The sequence below is a fragment of the Apis florea genome, unplaced genomic scaffold (genome assembly GCF_048593485.1).
Source record: "Apis florea isolate Af1SG1 unplaced genomic scaffold, ASM4859348v1 contig_2492_pilon, whole genome shotgun sequence".
Classification (NCBI taxonomy): domain Eukaryota; kingdom Metazoa; phylum Arthropoda; class Insecta; order Hymenoptera; family Apidae; genus Apis; species Apis florea.
In genome coordinates, this window is record NW_028256593.1 from 5,174,001 (window position 1) to 5,198,508 (window position 24,508).

Here is a 24,508-nt window from a genome sequence, read left to right on the forward strand (position 1 = left end):
AAAATAATGAATTTTTTACGTAGTATTTATTATTACATCTTTCCCATCTCCATTTTAATATAAAAAAAATTTTATGTATAATTTTTCGTATATATTTATAACATTATTATTATTATTATGTAATTTTAAAAGTACAAAGACTTTCTTAATCATAATAAATTTCTTTTTTACAATTTCTTTTTTTTTATAATATAATATTTAATAAAATTTATTTTATAAATTATTGTTCTATAATAAAATATTTAATTTAATTTTATTTTATATCAATATTTATTTTATAGTATTATACAAATATTACGTATATTTATCAAAAAAGTCCATTTTTAATTCATTATTGCACTATTGGTTTCTATAAAAATTTTAATATTGAAAATTTGTAACAATACGAAGAATAAAATAGATTTTTATACAGAATTCATTACTACTTATGTATAATAAATACATTTAGTACTTCCATAATTTTACTGTTATTTATAATTATTAATTAATATTTTGAACGATTACATATTATATATCATACATGATTATATATTATATATCATACAACTGTACGAAGATGATTAGCCTTTTTCATAAAGGCACACTTTTAAAAGATTTGTATAAACAATTTAATTTATAAATATTTATGAAACTAAATATCGTTATTCAACTCCATACATCACTTGAATAACGTTTTTGTGAATCCATTTTCTTGATATAATCCGCTGCATCTAATTCTGACATTTTTCCCTTTTCCATCACAACTTTTAATAAAATATTGTGTACATCCCGTGCCATATTTTTTGCATCACTAAAGATGAAATATATTTTACAAACATATAATACATATTTTATAATTTATTAATTTAACGTGTATTATTTAAAATATATTTTAATAAATCACAAATAATTTTCAATATAAATTTCTTGATAATTATATTTTACACATAAGAATAGCAAATTCGCAAAAAAAAAAAAAAAAACCAATTTTTCTTATATTATTATAAAAAATAATAGTAAAAAAATATCTTAAATATTAAAATATTCAATTTAATTATTAAGTTGAAAATTATTCATGAGTTAATTTAATAAATACTATTTAAATTACATAAATTATTATATAAATAATTATATGATTTCATACTAACCCACACACATAAATATGTCCATTTTGTTCTCCAATAATTTGCCATAATTCATCTTTATTTTTTTCCAATAGATGTGTAACATATATTTTCTGAGATTGTTCTCTACTAAATGCAGTATGTAAAATTAAAGTACCTGTCTTTACATATTCTTCGAGTTCATCTTTATAAAGAAAATCTTCATTTTTTTTTCTACATCCAAAATATAAAATTGTATTTCCTACTTCTTTTCCTAAAATAAAATAGATTTTTATAAATTATTTATATTTAATGAAATGTATTACGTTTATTGAAAAGTAATATTTTATAAAAAATTTTTAATTTGATTTTTTAATTTGAATTTTGTTAATTACCTTCTTTTCTTGCAAGATCACGTTCTTGTATAAAACCTCTAAATGGTGCTATTCCAGTACCTGGACCAACCATGATAATAGGAGTTGATAATCGAGTTGGTAAACGAAATTGAGATTTTCGAACAAAAATAGGAACATAACATGGTGGATGTGAAGGATGCTTTTCTTTTAACCAACTAGTAGTTACACCTTTGTTAATTCTACCTGTTGGTGTTTTATATTCCACAACAACTGCAGTAATATGAATTGAAGATGGGTGCAGCTAAAAATTAATTAAAAAATAGTTTTAAACTAAGATTACAAGATAAATTATATAAAACTAATTATATAATATAATATAATTATATAATATTATAAATATTATCAAATTAATTAACATGTTCAACCAGGCGCACATTTTCGATGTCTATATGATGGACAAACACGAGATAAGTTATTTATTCTTCTGGTGACACTTGTTTGACTCACTACTGTTTATGTTATCAGGCTTGCGTTTATATATGTGAACTATCGGTGATATATGCTGGGTTGAACATATTAATATTATATAAATATATTAAGATAATTAATATTATATTAATATAATTATATACATGTTATATATGTATATATATATATATATCATATATTAATATTATATATTAATTATTTTAATATTGTATGTAATATATATATATATTTTTAAATATAATTTAATTTTATTCAAATCTTTTTATTTTTCAAGTTTGCATTATAATAAAAAATTATTATAAATATTGAAATAATATACCTTAGGAGATGAGGAAATTGAATAATATCGACATTGTAATCTTGGTAATAGTTCGCAAAGATGATCCAAGGCTGGTTTCAAACTAGGAATATCTTCTAAAATATGTACAATATTTCTATTTTCTTGAACTATCCATTGCTGATAAGCAGCTTTACCATCTGCACTGGTTGATGCCATTAATTTTAATTGTTCTTTATCGTTTGGATCACTGCAATATTCTGCTAATTCTTTCAGAACATGAGTACGTGGATTACTAGTAATATCTAAATAATGTGTCAAAGCAGTTCTGTAAGAACATGGACAAGGAAATGGATGCTTCTTGGTAGATTCCTCTGTAATAATAAAAATAATTTATACTAAAGACATTAATGTTAAATATATTGATAATGATGTTGAAGGATTTTTAATTTACCATCTGTATTTGTAAGAGTAAACACTGTATCTAAATTTATACCACATTTTTCTCCAATTTTATTTACTAATTCTGCATTATTTACAGGATATACTGCTAAATGATCGCCAGTTTCATATCGCATTTTTGATCCTTCTATATCAAATTCTATGTGCATACATGATCTATCTGAAGTTGAACTATGAAGTTCACGATTCATTTTTACTGGAGCTAAGAAAGGATTTTTTGCATCAAATGGTCTATAAAAACAGAAATAATTTTTTAATTTATATATTTTAATATAACTTCAATAAACAAATAAAAAAACATACGCTCTCTGATTCTTAAATGAATGAAGACGAGCTATTTCACCAGTATAAATGCGTTCAATTGATAAATCAACATGTTCTGTTAGTTTGTACTGTCTGATACTAACATCTTCCCCTGCACCTTCAATTCCAAAGAATTCACAAACTGTTGGCCAAAATTTATCTTTCCATGTGATAAAATCATCTTCTATACTATAATAATAAATTTTATGTTATTATAATTTTATGTTATTTACATTTATATCAAAACTTTTAATATTTAACAAACTATATATAATAAATAACTAATATAATAAATATTTATATTATTTATAATTTAATTATATATTTTTATTTTATACTGAATATTTCAAAATAAAAGTGATGAAAATATGCATAATAAAATTCTATAAACTTACTTGGCATCATCATCACCCAAACCAAGTTCAAAAACACGAGTAGCACCAAGTTGTTCTAATCTATGATCAACATATAAAGCTATTTCATTGTAATGTTCATATGTTTTATTTCCAAGACCAAATACCTGTAAAAAAAAATATAATATATAAAAATATAATAAATAAATATATTTTTTTCATATATATAAAACAATTTTAGTAAAAAAAAAATTCAATAAATAATTTAAATTAATTATATTTACATAATAAATTTTATGTATCGATTTCATTGATATTGATTATTGATAAAATAAATTAAGTTTAAAAAATTTTAAATAAAATATTTATAAAATATATTATTTATTTATAAAAATGTAAATATTGATCCAAATATATAAATATATATGATTATATATACCTCAAACATTGGCGCTAAAAATAATGTTGTAAAATGCCGTTGGATAGCGCTATTGTATCTATGATGCTTAATCATTACACGTAGCAATTTATCAAATTTTTTTACATTCATCGTTTAAATATTTTTTAATAAATATTTTAAAATTTTTAAGATTTAAAGTGTTTTTTGTTACGTTTACAATTATATAATAATTACAATAATTATTTTTTATAATAAAAACACTTATATCATGTTTTAATAATTAATATACAATAGTCACATGTCTAATGATTATAAATTGCTTACGTAAGATTTATAATCTCTACTATCATAGTTACATATTTATTATAGTTTTATAAATCAAAATTTTTTTACCAGAGAAAAAGATAAGTGTTTATATTATTTATAATAGTATAAATTATTATAATATTTAAATTGAAGCTCTATGCGCATGAATGTTACATCATTGTGATTTCGCACTGAGCCTAATACTACACACAAGTTACAGAATGAACATATCTTATGTAAGATTATATTTTATATTCTGAAATATCGATTTCGAAAAAAAAAAAAGTTTTTTATGCCCTCTATGATTTAGTACAGCTAGAACATAGAAATGAATATCATTATTAAAACCAATATTATCAATAATTATAAACGCTAAAAAAAAATCTTCATTTCGTTATTATCTTAAAAAAATTGATTGTATCGCATAAAGTTTAATGTAATGAACGACACAATATCACCACAATTGCTACAATTATAAATGTTTCGATATTCGGAATCTGAACTGTTATTGCGAGTCCGCATATATTATTCATGCACGTATATATTTAGGTTAGGAGCATATGAACGAAAAAAAATATTGCTACCATTTTTCTTATTTTTCAATTGAAAATAACGAAGATAGCATAATTGCGTGTAAAAATCGCTCATTTATATTTATATTTGATTTAAGGCTTAAGTAACGACAAGCTATAGTAAAAATACATATATACATAAGATTTTGTAAATTTTTAACAATACAATTTATGTTCTCGTACAATATATTTGATTTAAATGAAAAATGTAATATTTTTCTATGAATTTAAGCCTAATACAAATTTAGTAGATTATTTTATTTTTTATTTATATTATTATTTATAAAAATTTTAATATGATAATTATCACAATAGCATATTGCTTCTTGGCAATTCTTTAATTTTTCAACTTTTTATAGATATAAAGTATAAAATGAAAAAATAACACTTACAGCATAATTTAATCCATTTAAATCAGGATCACCATTTTTTAGCCAATCAATAAAGTCCATAGCATTGTCTGTAGGATCACCTTCTCCATATGTTGCTAAACAGAATACTGCCATACTGTTTGGTATTGTTTTGAGATGTATTAATTCTTCCTGTTGTAATTATGTAATTATATAAAATTATGATATATAAATAAATAAAATAATAATGAGAAATTCCTAAAATTTTTTCATTTTTATTAATTATATATGTCTGAAGTTATATTATACTTTCCAAAACTTTCAACAATTCTATCTAAAATATATCGATTTTTCATAGTAATTGTATTTTCATATTAATAATTTTAGAGAAAAAAATGTTACTTTTGAAATAAAACAATGATTCAGATCATTGTTTTTTTTTTTTTTCCATAAATATATATACATATAGTATATATACCATATCACATTCTTCTGGATCAGCCACCATGCCTTTCATTTTGTACCGGATACCTTCCTTGGCTAATCTACCGGCAAATTCTTCCGCAGTTCCAGTTTGACTACCATAAAATACTACTAAACTTCGTCCAGAAGTTTTCAATTTTTTTATAAATGAATTTTCTAATGTTTGCGTTGTAGGAAATATTGTTGGCCTTCAACAAAAAATATTTTTTCAATTTTAGCGTTTTTTCTTTTAGAATTTTGCAAATTTTAGAATAAAATATATTACAAATACTAATTTTTAATATATTAAAATAATATTTTAATCAAATATTTATTTTACGCGCGCACACATGCACATAAAAGATTATATAAATTATTCAACATATTTAAAAAAAAAATAAATCGCTGAATTTCAAAAATATTTTATATTTTAATATAAAAATTTTTATTATAATTCTTTAAATGTTAAAATATTAAATATTGTTATATATTATTATATTATTATAGAATCTATTATCATAGAAAATTTGTATTTATTTTTTTTTTGTATATCTATCTAAATATAAATATTATATATTATTTACTGTTTGTTTCATTTTTGAAAAAATGCATTTGATTATTTTTTCATTGAAGATAAATTAATAATTTCATTTATAATAATTTATAGTAAAAAAATAATTATTACTGAATAGAATAAGATTTTGTGACGGGTATGTATTCCTCCTGTTTGTTTCGGCGCATCAACCACCATAAAGCAGCCAATAAAAGAGCACTGAGAAGTATAATATCAAGAGTGCTGAAGAGAGGTTCATCAAGAATTTCTGTTTTATTCTCATTCAATACTGGAGAACCTGCCATTCTTATTGCTTTAGGTTGTAATCCGTTTACAGTCTGAAATAAAATAAAAAAATTGCAATATTGATTATTATATTTTGTTTCAAATAATTTTGTTAGTGTTAAATTATAATCGTATTCATTCAAATCGGTGACATTTTATATTTTGGAATTTTTTTATTATTATATGTATAAAGAATTATAATCAAAAATCATTTAGAAATGATTGACAAGATTTTAGTCCAAGATTTTTTATTAATTTCAATTTAATATCGAATTTTATTACAATTATACAATATCGATATATTACAATTAAAATGAAATATTTGAATATTTCGGATATCTAATGGTTCTAATTTTAATAATATTTGAGAATTAATGACTGTAGAATTAATTAATCTCTATAGATAATAATTAAAATATAAATTAAAATATCATTCATAATTCAGCAATATAAATGAAGAATTAATTATCGAATAAATAATTTCATCATTTCTTTGATTATATGTTGATAAAAGATTGTGCATAAATGTTTTCAATTCTGTCTGTCATAATCAATATGAGTAAGCATTTTTGTTTTCAGTAGAATTTAATAATTATAATTTTAATGAGTATGTTATATCACATATCATATTTTATTTCAAAAATTAGAATTATATAAAATTTCGAATCTACTAATAAAAAAATACAGTAATGGAGACATGAAAGTTATACATTATTCTAAACAAAAATAAATATTTTGATATTTCAAAACAAAATTTTTATAAAAATATAAATTTAATTTTTATAAACATAATGGATTTGAATATAATATTCATATGTTTGTAATATAAATATTTAATATCTATGAGAAAATAATGAAAAGATAATATTCAAAATAATAATAATAATTGTTAAAATTAAAATTAAATAAAATTTTGCTTCATCTATTAAATAATAAATTTTTTTTTATATATCTTATATAATTTTTTATATTATATACATTTTGATATATATCTACATCTTTTTAATTTTGTACAAATATATATAAACATCAACATTTTAAACATAATTATAATCATATATTATAAATTATAAATAATATAATATAATAATTACAAATAATAAAAAATAAATTTGTCATTCTTTTGGATGTCATATAATGATTATATGATAAAATAACTTCAATTTAGGATTGTGTAACTATAGGATCAAGATATATATGACCTTGAATCATTTATATTGAGCTTCAAGATTGATATATGCAGTACATATATGTATAGACCACACGTAGAAAGATCAAGTTAATATAATATGAAGCACAATAATGATGTAATATTAAAACTTAGCGTTTTGAGTAACCATTATGATCAGATAGAAGCCTCTTATTAAAAAACTTAAAAAAAATGCAATGTATGATCGAGTACGATGAAAATAGTCAATATTTAAAATTTGTTGACTTTTCTATATAATTTACGGAAAATTTCAATCATATTTCATTTTTGTCAACAATGACAATATAAAAATTCTAACCTCATTTTATTTTTGTTGACAAGTATGATGTTATTGAAAAACAAAAAGAAATTAAAAAATATATATGAAGCATTTAAAGAAATTTATGATGTATTATTTCGATGTAGAATTACTTGTTTTACTAAGTTTCTTTCTATGTGATGAAAAAATTGACTTTCATAAGAAAATATTTTTATGTATAATGAATATCAACATTGCAATTAACGCATGAATAACAAAAATCTTTCGCGAAAAAATACAAATCTCAATAACAAGAGTGAAAAGAATAAAATTATTATTATTTATTATGTATAAAATTTTTATTTATTTTAAAAAAATGTGAATAAAACATATATATTGCCATATAAATTCATTATAATTTTTAAGTTCTTATCATTGTTTTTTATCTTAATTTTTCCCTTTCTTACCTCGAATCAATTCTTATATATAATTGATTTAAATATAATTAATTTATAAATCATTAATATTTTTATTTTGCTAATTTTTAAATAAACTAAAAACAACAATATGTCATTTAAAGAAAATGCCTTGAAATATCCATTACTTTCATTTACAAAAAATTACGATGTATGCATTGTGTTTTTGAAAAAGCTTGTAATATTTAATTTTGACTCTGTACAATGCATACGTAAATATATAAATATATATCCTATAATATCTGAATCATAAAAAAATTATTTGATGATATGATAACAATTTCTTTTACAATATTCTTCCTGTTCATAATAATTTCATTTATTTCGAACGATAATATATAAATAAAAATTAAATAAATTGTATATATTATGTTAAAAATTAATTTTTCAATATTTTCAGGATCAAATTTTTAAGGAATAAGGAAATTTTATTTATGATAAAAACATATTTTTGTCATGAAACATAATAAACATTCCATCATTGATTGTACATATGTACATATATATCATTTTCCTTGAGTTGAATATCAGCAAATTGAATAATTACCGAGATTGGTTCACGTAACATATTACGTGATTCATCTTACAGAATAGTAAAATAGATCAATAAAATAAATAATTTTCAATTTTATTTCTTTATTATTTTATCTTTAATAAATGCTTATTAAACATATATTATATTATTATACATATATTAGTTATAATATATGTAACAATAGAAATTAAAATGAAACTAGAACTTTAAGAATAAAATATTATAAATTTGATGTTGAAAAAAAAGGATATATAATGATTATTAGATTCTTTTATTTTCTATAAAAGAAATTTCTTTGTTAAATAGTAATTTATATTTGAAGTTTTTAAGAAAAAATGCAAAAAAGAAACTAATTTTATATGATAACTTTGGTATTATTGGTAATAACTTTGGATTTATAATTTTGGTAAGTAATCATTCCTATATTATTTCTAATATCTAATATAATAATAAAATTTAAATATTAATTTAGAGGATATTATTTTAATATATGGTAATTTTAACATTTTAACATATTTTATATAGTAACAATTAATATTATATTATAGTAACAATTAATTTAATGTTATATATATTACATATTTAATTACTATACATCCAAAATAATTTTCTTAAATAGTTTGTAATATGCATATGTCTTATTCAATATTATAGATTATAAGAATAACATAATAAAATATATAAAAACGATACTAATATTGTAATTATTTTTTTAAGTATAGAATTATTCTATATTTGAAATGAAAATTAAAATATCATTCATATAAGTAAATAATTCAAAATTAATGAAAATAAAATTCATTTATATTTATATTCTTTATTAATTAGATCTCATAAATATTATTATTGAAATTAATGTATGAAAAATATAAAAAAAATAAAATATAAAAATTAAAATTTATATATAGTTACATTAAAAAATAAAAATAATAAAAACATAAAAATGATAAAAAAAGTTTTCAATTTTAAACAATGATATAATCATCATACTATATAATTAATTAATTATTATAAATTTTTAAATTTTGAAATTATATTCTTTATATATAAAAAATGCATGTACTTATTTTTTCTTTAATTTCATTATATTTAAATATGATTTTAAACAAATATATTACTAAAATTTATGAAATTTATGTATTTGTAAATTTTTCGTAGATTAGTAGATTTTGATATAATAAATTAATAAAATAATGATAAAAGAATAAATACTTAAGAAATGTAAATATATATATATATATATATATGTACATATATTGCATAATGCATAATATAGAATATGATATACAATTATTATATAATCTAATATAATAGAAATATTTTTGTATATTATTTGTGAACATATCTGAAACATGATAAAATACAAAAAAATAAAAAAATATATATTAAAGAAATTTAATTTAAAAATATATGTATAAATATATTACAATTGAAATTATTATTACGAATGATTATTGTAGATTAGAATTTATATATTTTTTTTCACGTAGAAATCTAAATTATACCATAAATGTTATATTTAATTGTATTTTTTCATTACGTTCTTTTAAAATAAAAGAAATAGAATAAGAATATAAAAAATACATCAATAAATGTAATAACATAACACAATTGTTATATTGTATTATAAAGTAATATTTTAATAATATAATATATATTATTTTTTTATTAATTTAAAAATTAAATTTATTTAATTTTATATTGCTTATATATATATATATATATATATATATATATATATAACATAAAGATATTTATAATGTCATTGTTTTCATTATTTATATTTAAAAGAAAAAAATATAATAAAAAAAAATATGAAAAATATTTGACAAATTAAGATTCATAAAATAACTTTAAAATTACTATTTATCATTTTTTTAAAAAAATTTTGTTACTTTTAAAATATCTGTAATCATTCAATTCTTATAATCATTGTTAGATAACAAAACTTCTATCCTAATAATATTTAAAATTGATTACATTTAATAAATATATTGTCTATATAGAGTCTATTATAGTATAAACTATTATATTTGTAAAAATATATTCAAATATTTATTATTATTGTTATATTTCAAAAAATTCTTAGACTGCGATAGATGTGTTTTCTAACGAACGTTTTTAGATCAGAACAGTATTTTTATATCTAAAATGGTTATAATGCTTCTTTCTTCTTATATATTCATCTGATATTTATTTGTCAGAAATTACAATTTTATATATATAATCAGTCATTCAATAGTTAGTTCGTCTAGAAAATGTATTCATTGTAGGTATATTTTTAATACTTCCAACAAATAAAGACATTATTAATCGATAAAATTAATCAATACCAGATATCTATAACTCGTAAAAATCGTGAAAATCGATGTATATTATCTTCATTTTATACTTTACCGGTAAATCCATTCTTTTGAAAAAAATGCAACGTCTCAAAATTGAAAAATAGAAAAGAATTGCTAAATTTATATTGAATTTTGAGTGAAACGATTATGCACATTCGGAAAAATACCACATACTCACGCGACAATGAGTGTGTAACTGGCAGTAAGCTCGCAAGGTAATACTGAGATGATGCACATATCCATGTCGTGTACAAGCAGAATGAAAAATCAGCAAGTCATTGGCCGACTGAGCTTGTATTGCATGAACGTCACGTAGCATATAGCATAGAGTATATATTCAGATAACATATATACGTATAAAGCATCATGAAATTATACAAGTAGCGTGTCAAAAGACACGTATATTTACACATATTTTGCCAATGATCGTAATTCATTTAACTGATTTCATTTCAGATAATTCATTTACTTATTTATTTAATTTTTGTAATTAATAAAAATTTTAAAACTTTAATCAGTTTATATAAAAATAAATTACATGATATATGAAAATATTATCAATAAATAATATAATTTTTTCTATTATGGCAATAGATTTCTTCAACATTTTTCTGTTTTTGTTTTTAATTTTTTTCATTATCAAATCTATCTTTTCTAAAGTATCTTTTGTAATCATTTAAAATGATTTTTTACTACCGTTTGAAAGTTTTCGTATTCACTTAAAATTTTCTTAATATAAATGATTAGATAATAAATATGATAAATATGATAATAGAAGACCTATAAATCAAAGTATTGATATAAGAATTTATATTTATATTGTAATATATGTATTAAAATATAATTTTTTCTACTACTATAACTTTAATTCATTTTAAATTTTTATTAAAAGAAATTTATTCAGTACATCTTTTACATACAAATTCTAATATCAATATATATTTTTAAGAAATAATATATATATTTTCTCAATTTTTAAACATGAAAACTGAAAATAAAATTTCATGATAAATTTGAATTTATTAAATCCAGTATTAATTTTTAACAATTCTTTAACGATAAGAAAAGAATTTTCTCATTAAATATGAAATTATTTCCTTGTGCATATGAATATTATACTTTTAAATATATCGTTGATAAAACAATTGATAAATGAGAAATTATAATAATTGATTATATATACAAAATAAATTTCAATCAGTATCAACAATTTTGTGAAAATATAGTATTTAAGCGAATTTATTATAATTTAAAATACTATTAATCTCTTAATTAAGAATATACATAAGTCAGAATATATTATATGATTCATGATAAAATATTAAGACTTTTTTTGTTTGATATTTTTGTTTGATTGTAAAAATATATTTTTATGTAAATATTAAGTAAACAACTAAAAGTTATCAATAAGAATGATTATATTAATATATATTCAATTATTAAAATATATTAATTATCTTTATAATTTATTAATAAAAGTGAAAATACTTTATTTGAATAATACAATTAGACGAATCAATAATAAAAAAAAATAATAAATATCGATGTTATTTAAAAATATTTAGGTATAAAAATAAGAGATTCGAAAATTAATTAAATTCATAGATTCATATGATGTAACAATGTATTATGTATTATACATATATTATTCATGTCACATAATATAAAAATTAATATTTAAATTTTTTGTTTTAAAAATCAAAAATCTCTTTTTATTTTAAATCTATTTTTTAACTCAAATTAATATTTTGCTTTATGTTTATTATTGTAGTTTAAACTGCAAATATAAAATTTATCGCATAAGTCACAAATATTAAATAAATTACTTAGTTAATTCAAACTGAAAATAATGTTATCGCGATAAAAATTTTTATAAATAATTAAAATAACTAACTTAAAGTTATTATCAAAATATATTATTCACATTCTCTAATATCTCTTTATATATTTTTATCTACTTTCTGTGACAATATTGCACTAGATATGAAAAATATAAATGGCAGTTATATATCAAATATTTTTATCTATTATTAGTGATAATAGATTTATTGAAAAAAATTTGATTTATTAAAAAGTTTATCGAACTTATTATGAATCATCAGAAAATAGAAAGCAGAGAGATACCAGTATTTTGTGAAAGTATTTAAAAAAGTGAAAATTCACCTGCACGAATGAGAATAACATGCACGAATTTATCTTGCAAGAGAAAGTGAAAGGTAAAAGGAAAAATGAATAATTCTTACCGAAGAGATTTCTGGTACGTTATCGTATAATATATTTCTCACAAGATGTATATCTTATCTATTTATATATCTGTTTCAAATTATAAGATAAACTGCTTGTACTGAATAATATCTTAGATCTAATAGTAAGTAGAACTATTCACAACTTATATGTATATAATAATTCGCAGTAATATGTATTATTTATATACAGCAATACAAGTATATACAAGTTTATTTATTATTGTGTTTAATTTATCAAGAGTATGTAATAATTTATGAACATAATTTTGTCATTATTTAATTTATCGCTTATCGAGCAATACAATAATTATGTGTTAAATAATGAATTTATATTCCTAATTATAATAATATTATTAACAATATTATAAAAAAATATATAAATATATAAATTAATCTCTCTCTAAAATGACATCCGAATGCGAATCACTGTATATTCTATATAGAGAAAATTGGATAAATCTAAAACTATTAACATAAGTTAAACAAAATTTCATTTATGATAAGAATTATATATGATATAAGTAAACCTATTAGATGGATTATCCCAAATTATAATTGATGAATAGACAAAGTTTGGACAAAGATGGATAAACTTCCGATGATAAATATTGTGTTCATTTCATATAATAAACATAGTATATAGAATGTTTAAACAAAATAAATAAAAAATTTAAGGAATGATTATAAACACTAAAGCAACAATCGATATGCAAAAATATCAATATCATTGAAGTTTATTTTTAATAAACAATTTCATTTTGTGCTAAATGAAATGATGTGATAATGTATTAACGAAAGTAAAGCTGTCTTATTTCATCCAGTATGAAATTTTTACATACAAATTTTTGTCTTTATTTTAATCTCTAGAATCTAGAATTATTGGTTAAATTTTCTAATAATTTTATTCAAATATTTTGCATATTGCATGATCTTCATTTTGAAGCTACATATTGCATGATGTTTTTTATTTAAATAAAATTACTGAAATATGAATATTTAATATTTGATAAATTAATATTTGTGAAGTAAAAAAAAACTTTTTGTAAAAATTCTATTTCGTTTTTTTTAATACGAGAATTTTATTTTAAATATTACGAAATAAGTGAAATATAATATTTTATAATTTTTATGCTACGATGAATCAAAATATTTGCGTATTACATTGTATTTGCATATTAAATTGCAAAAGCAATTGAGAAGAAATAATTTATAATTCAATCCAATAATGTTATAATTTATATTATAATTACAATCAAGGACAATTAATTTAAATTTTTTTAAATTAAGATTATAACTAAGATTATAACTTAAGATTATAAAAGTGATTTTAAAATGAAATGTATAATGATGCATATAATATGTAATAACGTTTAATAGTGAATTAAAAATATTATTTTTTTTATCATATTTATATTCTCTTATATTGAGTAACATATTATCCTATCTTGAAACGATTATCATATATAAGCTTTTGCCATTAATATTCTATATATTAAATTATTTTTCTATTATATTATATTATACTTTATTCAATTAATAATATAGTTAAATATTCGATAAATATTAATTTATTTTTGAAAGGAATGAAATTTAAAAAAAAAAAAGAAAAAATAACTTTACATTTTCAATATTTAATATTTTACATAAATTCATTTTTAGTTTTATTATTATCATTCTATATAATACATAAAATACTAAAAAGCACTATTGGTTTCAACAAGCAGTTTCTTTTACAATTTATAATAAATCAATAACTTTAAATATACTACCAAATAAATTTTTGTTGTTTATTTGTATGATAAAGCACTAAAGTGATTAAATTAAATTTATAAAATACACTAAATACATAATAACGATAACAATTATGTTGAAAAATAAATAAATAATGTATCAAAATTTTTCGATAAGCAAATATATAAAAAAAAAAGTAATAATTATTAATGATTGTTAATCGCCAATAATTGCTAATTTATCTGTTTTATTAATTGTAATTCTAGAAAATTAAATTCCTTTATCTTTAATTACTTATTAAGTACAACTTATTTTTATATTAATTTTTATATTAATATTATAATATAATTCTTGATTTTGCATAAAATAATTTACATCACAATTAATTTAAGAATAAGTTTTGTTTATTATCGTTAATTATGGTCAAGATCAAATCATGAAATTCATGAAAAGATATTTTTAAGTGTATATTTTAATATATTTGAAATTTTATATAACTTTATGTCAATTTATTTTTAGAATAAAATACATATAAAAAATATATATATTTTAAAATAAAATTAATATTAATTATATTTTTAAATAAAATTGATATTAATTATATTTTTAAACAAAATTGATATTAATTATATTTTTAAACAAAATTAATATTAACTTAAATATAATTTCAATTTTATTAACAGAGTTCAGTATTGAGATATTCAAACTTTCGCCATCTGTTGGTTAAATTTATTGAACTATTGATTAGTTTATCCATTCTTTTGCCGATTGTATCAATCATTTTTCTTTTTGTTCACTAAAAATTCTTCTTCATTTTTTCTTTTTCATTAAGAATAATTATTTTTTTATTCATTTAAAAATTACTGTTACAGAAGAAAATAGTTCTTAACATTTTTGATAAGAATAAAAAAATATATGAACAGTAATTTAAATATTTTTTTGCAGCCAAAAAAACTTTATATATATGAATAAAATATCGTATTTTGAGAAAATTATATAACACATATAAGTCTACAATGTAGACTTATCAATTTTTTTGTTATCAACATTGCATGATTCAACTGTTATTTATAATATTTTTATGAACATCATTTTTAAATATTATATTTTATTTCATTGTGATTGCGTAAATATTTTTCATAAATAGCATAAAGATAGCATGAAACATCCATATTATCTTCTTATATATTATAAATTACTATATTATTGACATTAAATAGCTAATAATTATAAATTGATTTTATAATCATATGTAAATTCATTAATATAAATAAACAAAAAAATTTTTTTTTAATATGTTGTATTCAAATTTTTAAATAATTATCGAATAAAATTATAATTGTTTATAAATTAAATTTTATATTTGCATTTATACTTATTATTTATTAGTCATTGATCAATTAATATCATATTTTTATTATATTGATATATAACAAATAACATTAAAAAAAAATATTTATATATTTCACGAAAAAAAATATACATCTTATGTATACCTATCTCAAATATTATGCTAATTGCATTTTATGTTTTATTGCATTTCACCTCTAGTTATATCATTCCGATGTATATATTTATAAATTTTAAGTTTACTAATTTTTTAAAAAAAATAACTTTTTCAATCAACTTATTTTTTATTTTTATATATCTTTTAGCTATAAATATTTTATAATAAATATTGAAATATTTAATTTTTGAATATTTAAATTTTTATTAAATATTTTCGTATATATAAAAATAAAATAAAAAATTTAAAAATTTAAAATTTAATTACTTAAATAATTAATTAAATAAATAAATTTAAAAATTAAAATAAATAGAATTATATATAAAAATAGTTGAAATTTATTTTTTAATATAAACAAATTAATTATTTTTTAATAAGCAAATTAACTGAACTATATAAATTGAATTAAAGTAGCGAAAATAGAATCGATTATCTATATGAAATCCAGTATATAATATTCAAATATTAAGATCAGAATATATTTCTGATACTAAAAAAACTTTCTATAAAATATCAATCATAAATAAATAAATATATCATATCAACTTTGAATTGAACTTTAATAAACAAAAAAATTTATATTAAGCTATCTAATAGTAATAAGTAATACTTCTATTTACAATTTCGTATTACAATTAAATCAAACTCAAAAATAATGTTACAACAATTAATTGAAAAGAATTAAATTATTTTCATCGTGCAAAAAATAGCTATAATATTTTTTAAATATCTAAAATAAGAAATAATAAAATCAATATTAAAAAATTTATATCTGATTAATTTAATAAACAATGTTATCGATTAATGATTTATACTTTATAAGAAAAATATATAAAAATAATATAAACAAAATATACAAAAACAATATATAGACATTATATTATATAAATTTATACATATATATCTACATACTTCAATTTTAATACAAAACATAATTTGCGTTGTATCTCTGTTATTAATAATACAAAAAATTAATACAAAAAATTAATATATATACAAAAAAATAATATATAATAAATATATTATACTTTTTTTATAATTTTACATATTAACATTTTATTTATGAAAGAAACATATTAATAAAGAATGAAAAAGATTAATTCTATCGATAAACTGAAATTACAATTTAAAATTAATAAAATTTAATATATGAAAAATTTTATTATATATTAAATATATAAATTCTATAATATAAAAGTATATGGATGCCATTACTTTCAAAAATATTAATATAAAAATATTTTTTTATAAGTTTTGCAAACTATATTTTTTAATAATGATATATGATATATGATCTTTTAATAATTATAAGATATACATTTTCATAAAGATTAATATCAAGTGATTCATTTTTTACTAATTGCACACTAATAAATTTATAAAAAAATTTAATTGATAATATATGTAATTTGAAATTTATTTTCTAATATTTAAATATATGTAATTAATATTTAAATATTATATAATATTAATTAATATAAATATTTTATAATTATTTATAATAAAATAGAAATATTTAAATCTGAATATTTATATAATTCAATCAATTTATTAATATATAAAATAATAAGAAATAATCAAAATTAGATAATATTAAAGAAAAATAATAAATAATTTTAATAAAAAATGTAACATATCTATATATAATATAATAATATAACAATAGAAATGATTATAATATATATATTTTTATAAAATTATTTAATAATTTTAAATTAATAAATGCAATTTTAATAGAAATTAATTATTACTTTGTAAAAATATGCATTTATATCTAAATATAAAAAACTAATCACATTTTTAATTAAAAATCAAAACCGAGAAATTATGTTTTTCAAAACTTTTCTCGATCGATGATCTTGCACAATACTATGTAATATCAGTACTATCATTACCACCTGTTGGAATACATTTTCAAACTTACCTAAATAGTAGTTTTTGAATGAAGAAAATTTTAATTAAGAAATGAAATATTCTTCTTATAGGAAATTTCCTCTCAATAAGAATCAAAGATAACCACGTGACACTTTTTTGTCAATTCAGTTCCTTTTTCAACACGTTATACTCGCGTAAAACGATGTAACCACACTGCTTTACTACTGTGTAATATTCACATACACAACAATGTATATATGTCAAACATTGAAAGCGTAAAATATTTTTTCTCTAATCATCTCATATATTACATCAGCAATACGTAATTTTTCTAATTATGTGAAATGTCCAATACAATTTAAAAAAGGATAGAATTATATGAAGAAAAAAGAAGGATTGTTAGATGAGGTTGCTTGTGATATGTAACCGGAAGGTTCTTTCATGCGCGCTTTATTTGAAAAATTTGTTTTTATTTGAAAAATGTTATGGTAAATATTACAAAATATTTTTAAAAATTAAATTTCATTTAAATTTTAAATATTATTATTGTTTCTTTTATTATATATATATTTATTCATAATTTTACTTATGTTATTATTTAACTTATCGTTATGTATAAATTAATTGTTCATTTTTTTTTTATATAATTTAATACAGAAAATTAATAAATAAACTATATAAATACATGATATATATTTACATAAAAACAGATTTATATAATAATTTTATATAAATTAATTTTTATATAAAATTAATATATTAATATGTTAAAATTAATATGTTATTTGACAATAAATTTCAATAAATTTTTTCCTATTTCTTGATTTAGATGTAATTACTTTTTTTTTATTAAAAATTATTATTAATTCGCTTTTAATAAATTATTGAATGTAATTGATTAAAATGAATATTGTATGAGAATTTGAAAATAAATATATAAATAATAAAAAAATATTTTTTGGGAAATTTTAAAATAATTAAAAAAAATAATATAATATAATTGTATATATTAACATTATTATTTAATATTATTATTTCTTGTAAATAATATAAAAAATTATATTATGTATTACAAACATTATAAATTTTTATTTTCTTATAATTAAAATAATTATAATAAATTTTTAAAAAAATGTCACATTTCTAATATATGTATAATATATTTTGTATAACTATCTAATTATTTATGTTGAACATTTAAAACATATACTTCTTCTTGTTTTAATTCCCATCTTTTTATCATTTAAAACTAGAATAAACATATTTTTGATTATTTTTAATTTAATAACCATTTTAATTTATAATTTTTTAATAATTTTAATACTTAATTTATATATTCAATATATATATTAAATTAATTATTAATTATTAAATTAATTTAATATATTCAATATATAAATTAATATTATATTATTCAAATAAAATTAATTAATTTAAAATAATTATGGTTTTGAATAATTCTTAATATTTAATAAATATTGATGATTATATAAAATATTTTCATTCATTTTATAATTATATAATTATTATATTAAATATAATACAATAAAATACGTACTTATTAAATTTGAACCAATATTAATTGATTCTGACTTCATATTTTCCAATTCGTATAGAATTATGGAATGGAACGATAATGCAGCTATTCTTGTGAATAGTTCTGATATTCCGATTCCAGTTCTGGCGGAAACGGCCCAAAATTCAGCTTTCATTTTCCGCGCTACTTCGGCAGCTCGTTTTTCTATTATACTGTATATTTCATTGGACTAAAAATATTTTTTTTTATTTCTCATTTATAGAATAATTATATTAATTTATAATTATTATAAACATAATATTTATTATGCTCAAAATATTCTTTTATATAATAACATAAAATAATATTAATGTACTTTAAATATTATTGATTATAAAAAAGATTTATAATCAATTTTCTATATAAGTATTTGAACAAATTCAAATTATAAAATATTTTTTTTGTTAATTTAAATATATGATTTAATAAAATTTAATTAGTTGCTTATTCCGATTTCTATTAATAAATCATGCAATTACCAATAAATCTCGTTTTGTGCCTATTAAAAATATATGACATGGTTGTGTATTACTTTGAGCAGCTTCATTTAACCATTGTTCACAATGTCCTAATGATATTAAATTAGCCAAATCAAAAACTACCATGATCACTGAAATATATACATTTCTTATATAATATATAAATTTCCTATGTTTTATTATATATTTTTTTGTAATATTTTGATTTTTATATTTATAATGACAAATATATGACAAATATTCATTATACCATTTGAATTTCTGTAATAAGATGCAGCTATGGATTTAAATCTTTCTTGACCTGCTGTATCCCATCTGAAATTTTTATCATATATTTTAGTCAAAGTATATAAAAAATTACTTTGTAATAATAAAATAATAATATAATAATATACAATATAACGATAATTTTTAATATATTTATTAATATTATAATAATGTAATAATATCAATTATTAATATTATAATAATATTATAATTAATATTAATTATTAATTTTAATATCATGAAGTTTATTTATTACGGAAATATTAAAAAATTACATAATAAAATATTTTTAATTTAAATGAACGCACATTTGTAAATGAAAAGGTATGCCAAGAATATCAAATTTTTCTACTTCAAAATCTACACCAATTGTTGCTTTGTAATTATTGTCAAATATTTTGTGACAAAATCTGAAATGCAAATGATATTTATTTAATTTTACGATAATATATAATTTATAATAAATTCTATATAATAAGTTCATATTAATATATATTATCGTACATATAATATTACATATAATAATATATATGAAATTATAATTTAATATAATAAGCATGATTACCGATTTATTAGACATGATTTTCCAACTGAAACATCACCAATTATAATTGCTTTTGCAATTTTCGAAGTTAAATTTTTTGTTTTACATGAATGTTTAACAATTGTATTAAAATCTCTTTCATTATATTCTGTCATATCAAATGAAAACGGGGGTGGCCAATTATCAATCTATAAAACATTAATGTTTATTTAATTAATTAATAAATATATATAATTCATATATTAATATGAAATCAAATATTATTCGAATATTAATAATAAAAATAATTATATTAATTAAAAATTTATAAAATATTATAATAAAATTAAATATATTATTATTAATAATTATATATATTATTAATAATATATATAATAATTACAATAATTATTAATAAAATTGTCAATTGCAAATTCAAAATTGATTATTATTCAATATTTTAAAAGATTAACTTAATTTTAAATTTTATTAATTATATAATTATTTAAGATTTTTTAATTATTTATATCAAAATAAAATTTGGAAATTATACCTGTCTATCATCTCGCGCCACTTCCATTATTTTATAAATAGCTGATCGTGTTTCCAACATCATTTACACTATATACTTTTTAATATTATTTATATTTCTAAATTTATAATATATAATTACATATAAAATTCAATATTATTTATAAATATACAATTATATAATTTAATTATAATTATTTAAATTATATAAATTTTATTTTAAAATTTAATGAAAAATAAATATAATATATATTTAAGAATTTTATATGTATTATTTATTTTGTTAATTTATATTAAAGAATTGTTAGAGAGTTAGAAAAGCGATTCTTGTTACTTGCTACTACTAATAAGTAAATTTAAACTAAATGAAAACATTGGTTGCTATGACAGATGTATGTTACATATGTTATCTTAAATGTTATCTTAAAAATCTTTAAAAAAATTAAATTAGATATATTATAATTAAAATAATATTTGTATTAAAATGATATTGGTAATTTTCCAAATTTTTATGGAATAACAAAATGTAAAATATACTATTAAAATTTGTAAATAAATTAGATTATAATATTGAAATAATTTTATATAAAATATAACTAATTTACTATAGTAATTGAATAATTTAATATTTTAAAAACTATAACTTTTGTATATATTATGAATACAAATAAATTTCTATTTTATAATATTAAATTTATATATAAACGATTAACGTAGTTTAATGATTCCCTATACATATATTTCCGGCTAAAGTTCCCTTTCTTTTTAGCAAAATGGCTCCTAAATCGAAGCCCACGGATAAGTCAGGTACATTTAAAAATTGTTAATAAAAAAAATTTTAATTTCTTTTAATAAAAATTTGAAGATTGTTTTTTAAGTTTGAAAAGATGATTAACAAGAATTTATGAAGTGAATAGTATAAAAAATTGGATTAATAAACACGTGTTCAATTTCAATTTTAACCATGTGGTTTATTACTTGTTTTGTATGTGTTTTGTTTGAAGAAAATATCTACATATGTATATTTTATATTCCTATATTTATAAAATACTTGTTATATATATATATATAATGAATCTAAAAGACTTCTTAATAAATTTATTTTTTATAAGAAATTTTATGTATTTATTATAACCTAAATATATTCATAATATTATTTTTAAAATTTTGTTATAAATATTTATTTAAAATATAATTGTAAATAAAATATGTTGTGTATATGATTGTAATAATTTAATTATAATATTTTGATTATTTATTCTATTTTTTTCTAGCTAGCAAACCAGCTGAGAAAAAAACAGAGAAAAAAATTGAGAAAAAACCAACTACTACAGCTTCAACATCAAAAGTTACAAAACCAACTGCAAAAACATCTACTACTACAAAAAAAGCAGCAACTGCTAAATCTACAAGTTCAACAAAACCTACAACAAAATCAACAGCAAAACCTGCACCTAAAGTTGTTGCGAAACCAGTAGTTGCAAAACCTAAAAAAAATGTTCAACCTACAAAGAAAACACCTAAAGGTGGAAAACCAGCTGTACCACTTCAGAAAGCACTTAAAGCTCAAAAAAAGGTTTTCTCTTTAATAAATATAAATAACTCTTAATAAAAAAGTTTATAAATTAAGAAATCATGATTTTTATGATGATATATCAGGGAATCTCATTGAATAATTATGATAAAAATTTAGTTTATTACTGATATATTAAAATTATTTGAAATATATAATTGTTATAATTTATCATATAATTAATATATTTATAACATATTTATTCATAGATATTAAAAGGAGTTCATGGATCAAGAGTACGAAAAATAAGAACATCTGTGCACTTCTACCGGCCAAAAACATTTAGACCACCAAGGAATCCAAAATATGCTAGAAAATCAGTTCCAAACAGAAATCGGTAAATATTAATAATTCTTTTATCTTTTATTTTTTTTATTTTCTATTAAATTTATCATTTATTATGTTTTTATTTAAATATATTATTTAATTTCTTATATATTAAATTTTAATATTTAAAAAATTTTTCTTGTAGTATGGATGCATTTAATATTATTAAATTCCCTTTGACCACTGAAGCTGCTATGAAAAAGATTGAAGATAACAACACATTAGTTTTTATTGTACATACTCGAGCTAATAAATATCATATTAAAGCCTCTATTAAAAAATTATATGATGTTGATGTAGCTAAAGTTAATACTTTGATTAGGCCAGATGGTAAAAAGAAAGCATATGTACGATTAACTCGTGATTATGATGCACTTGATGTTGCTAATAAAATTGGTATAATATAAGCATATTTATATGTGATTGATATGGAAATGTATCTATACTATATCCGTATTAATAAAACATATTGAACAAAAAATCTTATCATGTTTATTATATTTCAACAATTCTTTATTAATGGTATTTTTTTGTGATGGTCAAATTGATATATTTTAATGTTTTTTTAATATTAATTTAATAATATGTCATAAAGATATACTTAAATTTAGAATAATAATAAATATAGTAATAAATTATAATTATTTTCATTATAATATATAATAAAAGATAACAAATTTTTTTGTTTTTAGTTTATTAAACTTATATATACCTAATATTTAAAATAAAATGCTTTAATTAGAATGGTTTTTTTAATAAATATTAAATATTTTTATTAAATATTCTAATATAATTTTTCATTCCATTCAAAAACATTAA

The 24,508-nt window shown here is 17.9% G+C and overlaps 3 protein-coding genes across 5 annotated transcripts; 1 reads left to right on the forward strand and 2 right to left on the reverse strand.

Moving 5' to 3' along the window:
• Window positions 1–345: 345 nt before the first annotated feature.
• Window positions 346–18,707, reverse strand: Cpr (Cytochrome P450 reductase). Of its 3 annotated transcripts, none has more exon segments than NM_001364741.1 (11): window positions 346–790; window positions 1,128–1,356; window positions 1,478–1,739; window positions 2,247–2,578; window positions 2,659–2,897; window positions 2,970–3,158; window positions 3,365–3,489; window positions 4,993–5,142; window positions 5,429–5,621; window positions 6,098–6,303; window positions 18,463–18,707. In NM_001364741.1, coding segments are annotated over 10 exon segments (2,037 nt in total). In that variant the 5' UTR covers window positions 6,271–6,303; window positions 18,463–18,707; the 3' UTR covers window positions 346–645.
• A 768-nt stretch (window positions 18,708–19,475) lies between these two features.
• On the reverse strand, window positions 19,476–22,152 carry LOC105735326 (RAS oncogene family member RabX5). The gene is made up of 7 exons (XM_012486011.3): window positions 21,812–22,152; window positions 21,301–21,467; window positions 21,044–21,145; window positions 20,719–20,783; window positions 20,469–20,599; window positions 19,972–20,179; window positions 19,476–19,662 (listed from the first exon to the last, which is right to left on the reverse strand). Exons 1-7 carry the CDS (start codon window positions 21,872–21,874, stop codon window positions 19,598–19,600), a joined length of 801 nt encoding a protein of 266 aa, XP_012341465.1. The 5' UTR covers window positions 21,875–22,152; the 3' UTR covers window positions 19,476–19,597.
• A 343-nt stretch (window positions 22,153–22,495) lies between these two features.
• On the forward strand, window positions 22,496–24,369 carry RpL23A (ribosomal protein L23A). Its single transcript, XM_012486028.3, has 4 exons — window positions 22,496–22,596; window positions 23,064–23,365; window positions 23,572–23,699; window positions 23,835–24,369. The coding sequence occupies exons 1-4, from the start codon at window positions 22,563–22,565 to the stop codon at window positions 24,094–24,096; spliced, it is 726 nt and encodes a 241-aa protein (XP_012341482.1). The 5' UTR covers window positions 22,496–22,562; the 3' UTR covers window positions 24,097–24,369.
• The last annotated feature ends 139 nt before the right edge of the window (window positions 24,370–24,508 follow it).